Source organism: Andrographis paniculata, unplaced genomic scaffold, assembly GCF_009805555.1.
Source record: "Andrographis paniculata isolate CXL003 unplaced genomic scaffold, ASM980555v1 Contig18END, whole genome shotgun sequence".
Classification (NCBI taxonomy): domain Eukaryota; kingdom Viridiplantae; phylum Streptophyta; class Magnoliopsida; order Lamiales; family Acanthaceae; genus Andrographis; species Andrographis paniculata.
Window position 1 is genome coordinate 188,776 of NW_026137468.1, and position 13,938 is coordinate 202,713.

Below are 13,938 nucleotides of genomic sequence, written 5' to 3' on the forward strand. Positions count from 1 at the left end.
TTTATAAATATTTCAAATACCATCTTAAAAAATATGAAACTGAATTCGATCGAACAAATGTAAAATATGCTATATTTGTATTTAAGACAAATTTACTCGATTAAAAGAATATATATATATATTTAATTCGATTCAAAAGTTTGGCGGTTCGGTTCGGACTTTTTCCCCGCCCCTGCCTGCCCGTGCCCTCAATCATTGAATTCCTTTTGACTACTTTTTTAGCAAAGTAAACGCACCACCCAACCAAATATATAGAATGGATGGTGGCTACGACACGCCGTCGCCGTCCGATATGGCCTTCGTTCCGGCATGCCCCGATGGCGAAGCTTCTAAATTCCTTGCCAACCTGCCCTCTCGGGGCCACCTCTCATCCACCGTCGTCTCCACTAACCAGGTATTTCCACATTCCCCTAAAGCCCTATTTTTTTTTTTTGGTGTGTGTGTGTGTGTTCAGCTTTCTTGTTCTTAGAGGGAGATGATGTTAACTGTTTCTTGATGTAAAGGACGACTTTTTTATTGGGACGGTGAAAAAGTTTCTGTCTTGATTGGGAGAATTTGAGGCTTACTGTTGTCACTTCGACTTCGAGTGATAAATTGTTTTACGGAATCGAGTTTAGTTTCATCGATAGTGGATACTAATGTTTTTGTCTAATTCTTTTCCGGTGAATGTTTAACGTAAGGACTGTTCGTGAAATAGACGTCATGGAGACAGACTTGAGACTTCCTATAGACTAATGTTTTATGAGATTAATATAATTCCACTTGGAAGCTGGAAGGCCGAAGTTACTATGCTTTAGAAACAAAAATCAGGGGGGGGGGGGGGGGGAGTTGTGGGGTTATAGAGAGGTTTGAATGGCAAGTTCAGTAGATTAAAATAATTCCATTGTTGATTCAACAGTTATGCCTATCCTTCTGAGTTTGCCACATCTTTCATATTCATGATTATATATTGATTCATGTTTGAACTTTACCTCGCCGGCCTGTTTCTGCATCCCATTTGTTCATACGCACTCCTGATAAAATTTGAAATCATCTTCTCTAACTGTGAAATATTTGAGTAACTAGACATCCACTGGCTATCAATAGATCTGTCATTTGTGATAGGAAACATGTTTCTGAATATGCATTGAAATCACCTGGTGAGTGAATATTGTTAAGAAAGGATCCGGACTTCCAACCTAAACTCAATTGGTATTTAGTGGAGTAACCCTTCACTTTTATAAGCTAAGAGAATTCTCACATTTTCTCCAATGTGGGACATTCAACACTTCCTTTCGAGATAATAATCTCGAAAATCCAAATAGTATCAATACCCAATACGGGCACCATAGCTCTGATACTATGTTATTCGGGCTTTCAACCTAAAAATATTTGGTATTAGGTGGACTGCCCTTCATCCTTACAAGCGAAGGGAATTTCCACATTTTTTTCATTGTGAGACATATTCAACAAATATAAATCTCCAGTGCGCGGGTAGACCATTTTCTTTTAAGATCGATTATTATGTTGACTCCTGAACTGTTAATTCTGATTTCTGTCATCTTGCATCCGCTTACCTTGGCTCATTGAAAATTGAAATACTATGAGGTCCATTAATGTGGAGAAGATAATTTCTTCTTCTTCACATAGGTAAGAGCTATATTGAATGAATGCAGTTATAAACATCGTTTTCTAAACTGTCTGAAATATATGTATATAGCCTTATTTTTTCGCCATCTCATAACTTCTAAATTATTTACAATTTATGCAGGGAGGGATGCGGGTTTACATTTGTGACCATGATACATCACCTCCAGGTTCTTCATGCAGCATGTACAGTACTGTTTTCTTTAGTATGTTTCTTGTCATTGTAGATAATGAAGACGCTACCTTGACTATCTTGTCCCAGAGGACCAGGTTATAAGGACAAACCAAACGAATATTTTGATAAGGTCTCTTCTGCTTAAGAATCCAAAGGGTGAGTCCAATTCAAAAGATGGAAAAGGTACCGCTGCGATTCATGGTTCCAGAAAAAGGTGATTAATCTATTTTCCCATTGTTTATGTTACCGATCTGTGTGATTTATTTGCTTACATGCTTAAAACTGTCACTTCTCAGAGCTGCTGAAAAGCCCTTGGAAAATAAAGCTGCACTGAAGAAGACCAATTCCAGCAATCAGCTTAGTTCTTCTCTAGGTGAGTATGCTCTCTCACACTTGACACATTCAACTGATGTAAAAGTTTTTTATGCAACACTTGAACATGTACAATTTGTGTGATATCACCATAATCTACCAGTTAGCCTGAATCCTCTTTAAAGTTTTCTATCTTACAGTTTAATGAGTTTCTTCTACTTGTCAATGATCCCTATTCCTCACTCCTTACGCTGAACTAGCTTTCATCAGAATGTCCGTGCTAAAGTTGGGTTTGAAATGAAAAATAGAGTAAAATACGTTGAACATCTTTAAGCTGTGCCATGTGTTCTTCAGTTTTGTGATTAAGAAAGATGATGAATTACTGTGAGAAATGCACCTTTGGTGCCAGGTGAGAAATGCAATGCAATTGTGTATGTCATCCGTTATTTTCGTATATCATATGATCTGAATGTGATCCTCTTTGCAGATCTGCAGAGTTTGACAGTAGAGAAACTCCGTGCTGCACTTAGGGAGAAGGGGCTTTCAGCAAAGGGGAGAAAGGCAAGCTCCCCCCACCCTACCCTCCATTATTTTATGCTATAGTAATTGAGTAGAGTAGCGACATAAATGAAATTGTGTGAAATTCTCTATTGTGTTCATGTGTATGGGATAATCAATATAATGTATTTATGCAACGGGTGTTGTGAACAACAGGATGAGTTAATTGCTCGATTGCGAGGTGCAAGATGATGATGATGATACGAGTGTGGGAGTGAGGGGAAAGACGTAGCTTAAGCAGTGGTGATGGTTCGCATCAAGTGGTCGGTACGAGCAGTCCTCCAGCTCATCAACTCAGGCAATTAAGCATTAAAATGGTGGTTAGTTTGTTTGTTTGTTGTAGATATGTATGTGTAGTAAGTAATAATACTCCATGGTTTGGAAGCAATGAATTAGTTTTGAAGTATAGTTGGGGTGTGATAATTGGTCTGGTCTGGTCTGGTCTGGTCTGGTGATAATGTTTAAGACAATTGAATTGAAGTGAAGTGTGTGAATGCACGTGTTTGTCCCTTGTAGCCCGCAAGTAGAAACAGTCCACGGAGTTGGGGGTGGTCTTTCTCTATCTAATCTACCCGCCCCGCCCCGCCACCAACACCACAGATAGACGACTGTGACAGTAGTTGCGGCTATTGATGATGATACCAGCAGCAGCAATTGCATTATATTGTGGGCGGGGTGGGATGGGATGGCTACTGGTATTATTGTTATTGGATAAAAGGGAAGGGTGGGGTGGGGTAGGGTAGGGCAGGAAAGGGAAGATAGAAAAGTCTCGTGCGGTGGTATTACCCTATACAGGGTGGGTGGGTGTCGAATGAAAGGAAGCTAAGATGGAGTAATATACTAGTATAATATGGATGGATGGGAGAAAAGATGGCATGAAATCCAACCAAATGAAGGAAAAAGGAGTAAGTCGGCAATGGCAATGAAAATGGAGAGAGAGAAATGGAGAGAGAAGAGATGAGAAAAGAAAAGAAAGAAAGAAAGAAAGGTGGAGGATAGAGATAGACAGCGAGATATATGTCACGTCGACAAACAGACAGCAACGGCTCGTGCCTAAGTTTGGTGCCGCAATTCTGAAAATCGCATCCATTAAATTAAATGAATTAGTAGTACTATGAGACGTGGTCAGAATGGAAATCTATCGACATCATCTTTTAAAATTTAATTATTAATTAATACTAATAATAAAGAGAAGAAGAAGAAGATGGATATCTGTGCATGTGCGTCCTTGCGTGTCGTTTTCAAAGCGCAAGCAAAAGGTGAATAATGATGATGGCGATGTACATACATACGGATCCAAAATTAATCAATTAGAGGATTGATTGTTGTAGTACTGGGGGGGGGGGGGGGGGGGGGGGGGGGAGAGAGAGAGAGAGAGAGAGAGAGAGAGAGAGAGAGAATGCTGCAGCAGCAGCAGCATCTATAACACGGTTTCCGCATTTTACTTTTCTTCGCCGCGCCGCCTTACTAGTACGTGCCACATGCAACTGCAATTGTCTAAACTGAAACTGCATTATATCATATATGCATATGCTGCCCTGCCCTGCTGTCTTATGGAGTAGTTTATGCATGTGTCTATCACTACACTACTGACTACTGACTAGTGTATCTCCACCACCCATTAACATTAACTTCTTCTTCTTCTTCTTCTTCTTCTTCTCCTGTATACTGATTGGTTTCATTTTATTATTATAGCTGGAGACGGGGAAAGGAGACTTGGCTGACTCACATATATATTACTAATATATCTCCTCTATTAACATAATTAAGTTGACCAATTATTGGAACAGAAATTCATGTCGGCATGGAGACTTATTTTGCATTTGCAAGTCAAATGATGTATAGATATAAAATATGCAGGCAATACTTTTGACCAACTTATGATTCGTGTGTTGTTGTTGACTTGTTGCCGTATTCATGCACATTGCAATACTTCCTTTCTATAATAATACACATATATAAATAAAAGACGTAGAGAAGAAAAAACAAAAGTGTCATGTGCACGCATGCATATATTGAATTCGACTCCTTTCATTTCTAGATATATGTGCATTTCAATTCAAAGTTGGTTAATCGGTATTGAAGTTAAACTTGGGAGCAGATGTTTTATTATTATTATTATTATTATCATCATCATTTCACCTACAAAATTGACGTGTTAGTCGATGATTACCATGAAATATAAATAAATATGAAATAGTCATATTTAACATCATGCACATAATATGATATCAAAGCTATTAATTTTCTTTTAGAGTAACTACAACATATTAACCACATTTCTCTAAACACAGAATTCATTTGAAAATCATGCATGTCTGTCGTTGCCACTCTAATTTCTAATTCGATCGGATTCCATTTAAACTCCTAGTATTTAATTTGTCTGTCTTTGAATATATATGATAATCATTCTATATCTCTTTGTCATATTTTTTCAAAGTCATATTTCCGATTATATCAAAGTGTCATTTTCAATTTAATTGAGAGTATCCTTGTTTTCGATTCTAATAGTGAGTCCTATCTTTGATTATGTTGAATTTGAGTAAGTTAAGATATTTTAATTAATTAGTAGTTTTAAATTTAATTTTACCTATTAAGGTATATGTTGTAATGAATTGAGGCAATGTTATATCTATTTATTTATGAAGGAAAGAAGGGAAGGAGTGAGTCGAAATTAAGCAGCAATTTGGTTGTGGAGTGGAAGGTAAATTATAATAGCTAAGAAATTAAAGTCCGTCCGTACTCTGCGTGATTATTAATGACTAATGAATTAAGACACGTGCATGGACGAGGTCGTTCGTTGATCGATATATGCTGAGGTCTCTCTCTCTCTCTCTCTCTCTCTCTCTCTCTCTCTCTCTCTCTCTCTCTCTCTCTCTCTCTTCTCTAATGTCGACTACAAAACAATACCCCCGCCCCACACACGCATACATACATACATATATATAATAATAAAATACTATATGTGGGCTTCTTTTATAGTTTATTATCTGATTTGTATTTGACCTATTCTGTCGTATTATCTGTCACACTCTATAGACTTTTTATAGAAAGTCATACGGAGGAGGAAGATGACTTTTACTTGCATTAATTTTGTTACTTCATCCTTATTTATTACAAAATGCTTTTATTAATATATTATACTTCATCCTGTAAATTCTATTTTTTATCATAATAATAATATTAGTTATAAAATAATACCAATTCTTTTTAATTTAAATTTAAATTATAAATATATTATTACACGTAATTATTTTATACATAAAAAGGAGGTTTGAACTCATGAGATAGCAAGTTCATCTTCATACTCTTAGACCATTTTTTTTACTGGATGACATGTTTGTTTTTAATGCTATATAATGTCAACTATGTATTGAATTTTTAAAATCAATAGTAGCCATTTAATGTGTTGAATTTTTAAAATAAGCGCAACAATGTCATTTATGAAATATATTTATTAATTGTAAATTCATTTACTATATTAATTTTGATATAGTAATTATGATTAATTAATATTTTTATATTTATTATTACTATTATTATTATTATTATTATTTTTTTAAAAAAAAACATATGTTAGGCCTCTTGCCTTTAATTAAGGGGTATGTAGACCATGACAGGACCTACTGATTATAAATGAACAATAAGAGTAATTGTGCAAATTATTGTAGTAGTAGTAGTAGTAGTAGTTTATTATAATTAGCAAGCATGGAAAGACTTTTATAAAATTGTAGTAGTTTTGTTAGTATTATTATTATTAAAGTATATATATATATATATATATGATGGAATATGGATTGCCAATTATGTGCTACTACTATAATCAAAATTCATATATAGATTATCTAATTAATTAAATTAAATTGAAGAAAAGAAATTAGAAAGTGGACAAGTGTAGTGAATTACTAGTAGTAATTAATGAGAGGTAAGAGGGATGGGTGGGACGGGTGAGGGACACAGACACAGACACAGACACATCCGTCCGTCCCGCCGCAAACTGAAATCGAAGCACATATCATTGATCGATCATTCATTCATTCAGCCACTGAGCCTGAGCCTGAGCCTGATGCGATGGAGAGTCAGACCGCACACTGAAATTCCGATTTTACCCCCGCCCCACATTCTCTTCTACTACTACTACTACTCAATTCGTTTTTCTTTTTTGTTCTGGAAGAGGCAGCACGTGCATCAAAACTCCGCCCGCATTTATTACTCCCACTTCCACTTCTCCTCCAATTCCCAATTCCCAACTGCCATGTATGTAACACTGTACTACTACTACTACTACTATATCTATATCTATATCAACATCATATCACATATCTTATATATATATATAGCATATTTCTATCCATCCATCTTTCTATCTATAGCCACCAGAGCAGCATCAGCAGCAGCGGCGGTGGTATCGGTGTATTGTATTGTATTGTATGTACACACACAACATCTCAAACCCTCTACAGTAGCTAGCTTATCATCATCATCTTCTCCGATTCGATTGGATTATGGATTATTTGTGCGTTGTTGCAGCAGGGGGGGTCGGGGTTGGAGTTCTTCTATTGATCTTTTCTCCCCTCCTTCTTGCATCCCTTATCAAGAACACAACGACGACACTAAACCGGCTCCTCCTCAGATCCAGAAAGCTATTACAGCTTGCCTATCTTGCCCGCAGCAGCAGCAGCTTCTTCCTCCCCACCAGCATTGCCTGCCTCTTCGCCTTCTACAAGAACCGCCGCCGCCTCCTCCATTGGTACACCGACCTCCTCGTCCGCTCCCCCACCCACACCATCGTCCTCCACCGCCTCGGCGCCCCCCGGACCATCGTCACCGCCAATCCGTCCAATGTCGAGTACATTCTCAAGTCCAATTTCCCCAACTACCCCAAGGGAAAGCCCTTCACCGATCTGCTCGGAGATTTCCTAGGGTTTGGAATCTTCAACGTCGACGGCGAGATGTGGACCATCCAGCGCAAGCTCGCCAGCCACGAGTTCACCACCAAATCCCTCCGCGAGTTCGTCGTCAAGATCCTCGAGGACGAGGTCCACAGCCGCCTCATCCCGATTCTCCGCGACGCCGCCGACAACGGCCTGATTCTGGACATGCAGGAGGTGCTCAGGAGCTTCGCCTTCGATACCATCTGCAGGGTGTCGATCGGGATGGATCCCGGCTGCCTCAACCTCTCCAGCCCCCCGCCGCCGCTTGCGCTGGCCTTCGACGCCGCGTCGGGAATCTCCGCCATGCGCGGCGCGGCGCCGATCTTCGCAGTTTGGAAATTGAAGCGGGCGCTCAACCTGGGGATGGAGAAAGAACTGAAGGATGCGGTGAAGCTGGTCCACGGCTGTGTCGATGAGATGATCCGGTCGAAGAGAGAATCGATGGATGGGAAATTAGAGAGCGGAAGAGATCTGCTGTCGAGGTTTCTGGAAGCTGGAATGGACGATGAGGTGGTGCGGGATATGGTGATAAGCTTTCTGATGGCTGGGAGGGACACCACTTCCGCCGCCGTGACGTGGCTGCTGTGGCTGCTGACCGGGCACCGGGAGGCGGAGCAGCAGGTTGTGGAGGAGGTGAGCTCGATCATCACGGCAGGAGGAGGAGGAGGGACGATGGGGTTCGACAACCTGAAAGAGATGAACTACGTAACGGCGTGCCTGAACGAATCGATGAGGCTGTACCCTCCGGTGGTGTGGGACTCCAAGCACGCCGCCAACGACGACGTTTTGCCGGACGGGACTCGGGTTCGGAGGGGCAACCGGGTGACGTATTTCCCCTACGGAATGGGGAGAATGGAGGCGCTGTGGGGGAAGGACTGCCTGGAGTTCCGGCCGGAGCGGTGGCTGGACGGCGGCGGGGGGGTGGCGAGGGTGAGCCCGTTCAAGTTTCCGGTGTTCCAGGCGGGGCCGAGAGTGTGCCTGGGGAAGGAGATGGCTTTCATCCAAATGAAGTACTTGGTGGCCTCGGTCCTGACCCGGTTCGAGCTGCTGCCGGTGCGCCACGACCCGCCGGTTTTTGTTCCGTTGCTGACGGCGCACATGGCCGGTGGGTTCAATGTCAGGGTTCGCCGGAGAACAAGTAGCTAGCTAGCTTGCTACTTAATTATGATCACAGATCATCATCAATTCAGATATATGCCTGTCTGCCGCCGTCTATGTATACTAGTATAAACTTATATTGATTTGCTGCGATCTGTGTCGTCGTCGTCTTCAATTTTTATTTTTTATTTAAAGTATAATAACTGATAGAGAATTACTCCATTTATTTATTATACTGTATGTTGCTTACTTTTAAACTGGATGAAGTAATGGTATACATAGTACAAACAAGCATACAGTTGTGGAAGTGCATTTGGGATGGTGATATACAGCTAGGAGGGATATTTCATTTAATTAATTAATTAATTAATTATTGTATAACATAAATAGACAGTAGTGGTAGCATATATAGTAATGCGAAATCGCAAGGGACACGCGCTGCTGCTGCTGCTGCTGCTGCTGTGTTCGTTGTAGGTTTTTGTCGTTTTGTATATTAATTAAAGCAATGAATGGATGGATGGATGGATGGATGGCATCATTTCTTTGATTCTTCATTTGTCGTCACTCAAACAGGCACAGAGAGGGAGAGAGAGATGGTAATTAGGCCCGTTCACTCCATTCCAATCATGGTTAATTAATAGAAGTAATTACTTGTTTATTACCGTAGCCCGATGGACACGATAAGACAAGGCAAGACAACCCGGAAAATCATTTAATTTAATAAAAGGACCAATGTCAAGCAAAGCTTCTCCAAATCTGCCACTAATAAAATACTCATCACTTCCACTTCACTACCGAACTCCAAGTAGAGTGGGTTAGGCAAAATTCATCAGCCAATATTTTATCATCCATTCACTTTACCTATATATATATATTATGTAGTAAGTAGTATTAGATATATGTGTGTGAGCGCGCCACACCATTTCCAACACTTGCTACCTTTCTGCTACTTTTAACACCTAAACACAACAAAGAATAATAATAATAATACTAATAAAATAGTATCCAGATATCAAAAAACGTCTTCAACTCCGAAACAATACAAATACAATACTAATTTGTGGTTTCCAAGCACACCACGTACCAATCTCGATTAACATATATGCCCCATCCATCGTCTATTCCAATAGAGAAATCACACCACACAAGACAAGACCAAAATCAAGATCAACATCCAAAATCCAAGGAAACAGGATAAGAAGGATAATACTGTCAGACAGTCAGCTAGGCTAGGATGGCGGTGGGGGTGATGCATGCATGCATCTCAAACTAAATCTTAGCTGGTGGTTGTTTGTGCCCTGGAATTATGAAATCAAATAAACCAATATTGATTGCCACAGCACATTAAGGTCCCAAGCAAATGTATGTATGTATGTATGTATGTATATCATCATCGCCGTATGCCATGCCAGCTCAAGGTTGTGCTGCTTCCAGCAGCTTCTCGTACACCTGTCTCGCTGTCATGTCCTCCACCTGCACCACCCACCCACATTCATAGAATGAATCGTAAACAAAACAAGAGAACACACACATGGGCTTTCCTTTCAGGCAGCCAACAATTACATGCCCTACTTCTTGTACTATATATGGTTCGACAATGAACATGCCACTACAGTAGCAACACACTGATTGGTTCGGTTCATTCATGTTTCTCTCAACTTAAAAAATCCTAAAACACAGACCAACAAAAACATTCCAAACACATCCTACTCTCATCTCTATGTAAGTTGCCCAGACACACAATCAACACCATCTCCTACCCAGATTGCCCCCACCCTTTAGGCACCTCTTTGATTTCTTATTTGCCCTTTCTCTTTTGCTTTAGGGGGAGCTTGGTTCTCTCTATTCATTTCAATTTTATTTTTCGGCTAACTAATACATGCAAAAGTAATGCATATCATTGTTTCTGCTATTGCATAGTTTGATCTTAAGATACAATGACCACTAACCTTTACCGCCAAATGTTGTATATAAAGCATATAGAAATTTCATGTTGGCTTCAACTCAAAGATAACATAGAGAAAATAGACCGCTCAAACACATTAGGAACACACAATATATGCATATGAACAAAACACACACTGTCAAACTTACAACGAGGAGCTTGGATTTGTTATTCCATCCTCTTTGGAGAGTCATCTGGCTCAACTTCAGACCCAAGACCTGTTTCAATAAATCCAGCTTGTTCAATTTATAAACTGAAAGGTAACCCCTGAACAGAACTTAGAATAGACCATTGACATACTTTTCCCATAAATTCTAAAAGTTCATTGTTAGCTTCTCCTCGTGCAGCAGGTGCAGCTACAGTAACTCGAACATCATCAGCATTTACTCCTGAAGTTAAAGTAAAAAAAAAAAAATATGATGACTTATCAAGGGAAACTATCATGTAATATAACATGTAATAGAGTTAACCTTAATCCATCATATTGGTAACCCAAAACTGGCAAAATCTGTTACAAAAGAGCCACTAACATGATGATTGAACTTTTTTTTTTTTCCCCACATATCTTAAAAACCCCTCAATAGGGTACCTCTCCCATGAGTGGTATCAAAAATACAATTAATTATACGGTGAACTTTGCAAATATCAAACATCTTATCACCTCATAACCAGTTCAGAGTAATTGAGAGAACAGGATGATGTTAAATATCTGAAAAATTTGTGATTACAAGATAACAGAATTAACCAAAACAAGGATCTAAATAGTTAAAACATAATATGGCAAGAATACAAGCCACAGAAAATAATAAGAAGATTCATGTCTATCAATAATTATGATATCATGCTTTTAATTATCACATAGCCAGTTCATATTAGTAGACAGAGCAAGATAATGGTAATATTATGAACATTCATACAGATAGATTCTAAAATTCACCCAATGACCTAAATGATAATAAGAGAAGATATAAACTTACAAACCACACAAGATCATAAGCATGTTCATGTCTATCTGTAATTGAGACATCAAACTTCTATTACACAAGAGAGAAAGATAATGTTGATAATCTGAAACATCTATAAGCAATAGATGCAGGGATTCACCTAATACAGATGACCCAAATGACAAAAACAAAAGATAACAAGTTATTAACCATGCAAGACCATATGATAAGTGTCTTCATATCTCTCAGTAATGAAATAGAGGTAGATTATCCAACAACTAAGAGGGAAACAAGGAAAATGAGTTACTTATAATTGCCGATCGTTGTGCACGGTCTTCCACTTCTATGGCCACTTGAACAAGGCCACCCTCCAATTGTGATATGCAAGGTGGAACAGGCGCATCCTATAGCATACAGTAAAGTTAGAAATACAGTTTAAAGAAGATAACTATTGATGATGGAAAGAGGACTTTAAATGAATAAGTACTGTAAGATATCAATAATTGCTACCTGTGGATTTGTTTCGGCAGCAATTGTACTGAGTGCACCATCAACAACATAGATCAAAGAAGAAGATTCCAACTCCTCTTCGGCACGGTAGCAAACTAAAAGCTCACAACCAACACAATTCATTCGATACTGCCTCTCGAATTTTCCTTCACCACTGAAAAAAGAGCACCACAATAACAGGAAAAAAGGTAGAGTAAGATAAATCAATATACCATCTCCATTTTGTCATTAATCAGAAGTAATTACACAATCCTGAGAGAAACACGATTCAACATCAAGCATATTTTCTACATAGCTGAATGAAACCATAAAAGTCAACTCCTAAAAAGTGTACGGAAACAATTTTTTCTTTCAAATATCATTTATTTCATCAAAGAATTTTCAGTATTAAAGTAGTCAAACAGGTTTGGAGAGATTAGGGTCTTTAAATTACACACAGAGGAGAACTCACCCATTAAATCGTCCCTTTTTACAAGGTTGACAAAATTTATTAAGGAATTAAACCTGATTTGGTAACACAGAGAAATAAGTCCCAACAGGAAAATTATTCAATCCAGGAAATCCTTCTATAGTCTGGAAGAGTAAAAACAAAAGTTTGTTCGATGCAAGATCAAGAAAGCAGCTTTTGAATGCTATTCTTTCAATTTCCAGCATCATCAGGTGAATGTTAAAGAAAATGAGCAAGCAGTTAGACCAGCTCTGCGATAGATCAATTCCTTTCTAAATAAATATTTTCAACTATAAGTCTGTTGTCGTTGGGTTAGCAACCAAAAATTATGACTTATTGTAAATTGCACAAGAGCATTACCGCAAAAAATTTGAAAGGACAAAGCTTTGAAGCCTTACTTAAAAGAGCATATGTCAACAAAAGCTCACCGCTTTAAGAGAACCTTTCCCGCTTCGCTAGTGTTCAGTCGTGCTAGATGTTTCTTTCTATCCAAAACATACGATTTGTCTGTTTTTCTCTTGGGCATTTTCTGCAATTGTGTATCTAAACGAATACTTTAGTGCGCTGAAACTTAACTTGGGTAGTAATCAACGCAACAGGATTGAAACTAGAACTGTTTGGGATAATGAGTAGAAATCACACTAAAGGCGTCAAAGTAATTTGTCTTTTCAGAAGAACGCAAGAAAACAACTTCACAGAGGGAATCAATACGGTGAAGCAGACGAGTATGAAAGAAGAAGAAACTGATGAAAAAAGAATTTACCGGTGATGAGGACATGGGCGCCGCAATGCTTGCAGTAGTAAACGAATAGATCGGAGTCAGGACCATCAGGCAAAGCATCCTCGCTGGAATACGTATGCGTGGTTCTCTTCGGCATGTGTCCTGTGAGCGTTGATCCCGGCTGCAGCCTCCCGCAAGTATAGAAATTTGGGAGAAAACCACCAGAGCAAAGCAGCGCGGCAGGATTATTTTTATTTTTAACAGTTTGGTTGAGCGAGAGGGATTCTACAAAAAGCATAATAGCAGTCACCTCCTCGGACATACGACGTCGTTTCCTCTTTCGAGTTAATAAACGCATGTACAAAATGCTACTATATCCTCTCTTTTTTTTAAATGATGGAGGTACTAATAATAATAAATCAAATGACATGTATACTAAATTTTTTTCGGGGAAAAAATTAATTTTGCTTTTAATATAATCATAATATAAAAAATTCATCGATTTTAGTCCCAATATAAACAATTTTAATCAATTTTGGTCCAATTATAAACAATTTTAATTAATTTTTGTCTCACCGTTAAAAAAACTAACAGAAATTGCTGACGTGGATATGACAGTTGACCTATAAAGTACAAGGCCATATACAATTATACACGGTCATGTTGT

General features: G+C 38.8%; 3 protein-coding genes across 4 annotated transcripts; 2 read left to right on the forward strand and 1 right to left on the reverse strand.

Annotated features, from left to right (window-relative positions):
• The first annotated feature begins 201 nt into the window (after positions 1 to 201).
• On the forward strand, positions 202 to 3,179 carry LOC127241568 (uncharacterized). The gene is made up of 6 exons (XM_051260680.1): positions 202 to 394; positions 1,751 to 1,796; positions 1,889 to 2,015; positions 2,098 to 2,174; positions 2,601 to 2,674; positions 2,828 to 3,179. The coding sequence occupies exons 1-6, from the start codon at positions 257 to 259 to the stop codon at positions 2,861 to 2,863; spliced, it is 498 nt and encodes a 165-aa protein (XP_051116637.1). The 5' UTR covers positions 202 to 256; the 3' UTR covers positions 2,864 to 3,179.
• Positions 3,180 to 6,853: 3,674 nt separating this feature from the next.
• Positions 6,854 to 9,057, forward strand: LOC127241267 (cytochrome P450 94B3). The gene has a single exon (XM_051260201.1). The coding sequence runs from the start codon at positions 7,177 to 7,179 to the stop codon at positions 8,749 to 8,751; it is 1,575 nt and encodes a 524-aa protein (XP_051116158.1). The 5' UTR covers positions 6,854 to 7,176; the 3' UTR covers positions 8,752 to 9,057.
• A 658-nt stretch (positions 9,058 to 9,715) lies between these two features.
• On the reverse strand, positions 9,716 to 13,557 carry LOC127241575 (UPF0235 protein At5g63440). Of its 2 annotated transcripts, none has more exons than XM_051260693.1 (7): positions 13,314 to 13,557; positions 12,979 to 13,093; positions 12,103 to 12,256; positions 11,900 to 11,996; positions 10,949 to 11,037; positions 10,798 to 10,866; positions 9,716 to 10,176 (listed from the first exon to the last, which is right to left on the reverse strand). In XM_051260693.1, the coding sequence occupies exons 1-7, from the start codon at positions 13,426 to 13,428 to the stop codon at positions 10,117 to 10,119; spliced, it is 699 nt and encodes a 232-aa protein (XP_051116650.1). In that variant the 5' UTR covers positions 13,429 to 13,557; the 3' UTR covers positions 9,716 to 10,116. The 2 variants fall into 2 exon arrangements, with proteins under 2 accessions (XP_051116650.1, XP_051116659.1); XM_051260702.1 differs by having other exon boundaries at positions 12,979 to 13,079; positions 13,314 to 13,536.
• Positions 13,558 to 13,938: the final 381 nt, after the last annotated feature.

What these genes read in the sequence shown, in the direction of transcription:
- LOC127241575 (XM_051260693.1), bottom strand. Translation starts at nt 13,428, where the DNA reads ATGCCGAAGAGAACCACGCATACGTATTCCAGCGAGGATGCTTTGCCT. An exon ending in ACAACGATCGGCAATTATAA is followed by an intron (nt 11,038 to 11,899) that starts GTAACTCATTTT and finishes CTTTAACTTCAG; the next exon opens with GAGTAAATGCTGATGATGTT. An exon ending in TTTTAGAATTTATGGGAAAA is followed by an intron (nt 10,867 to 10,948) that starts GTATGTCAATGG and finishes TTATTGAAACAG; the next exon opens with GTCTTGGGTCTGAAGTTGAG.
- LOC127241568 (XM_051260680.1), top strand. Translation starts at nt 257, where the DNA reads ATGGATGGTGGCTACGACACGCCGTCGCCGTCCGATATGGCCTTCGTT. An exon ending in CCATGATACATCACCTCCAG is followed by an intron (nt 1,797 to 1,888) that starts GTTCTTCATGCA and finishes ATCTTGTCCCAG; the next exon opens with AGGACCAGGTTATAAGGACA. An exon ending in TCAGCTTAGTTCTTCTCTAG is followed by an intron (nt 2,175 to 2,600) that starts GTGAGTATGCTC and finishes TCCTCTTTGCAG; the next exon opens with ATCTGCAGAGTTTGACAGTA.
- LOC127241267 (XM_051260201.1), top strand. Translation starts at nt 7,177, where the DNA reads ATGGATTATTTGTGCGTTGTTGCAGCAGGGGGGGTCGGGGTTGGAGTT.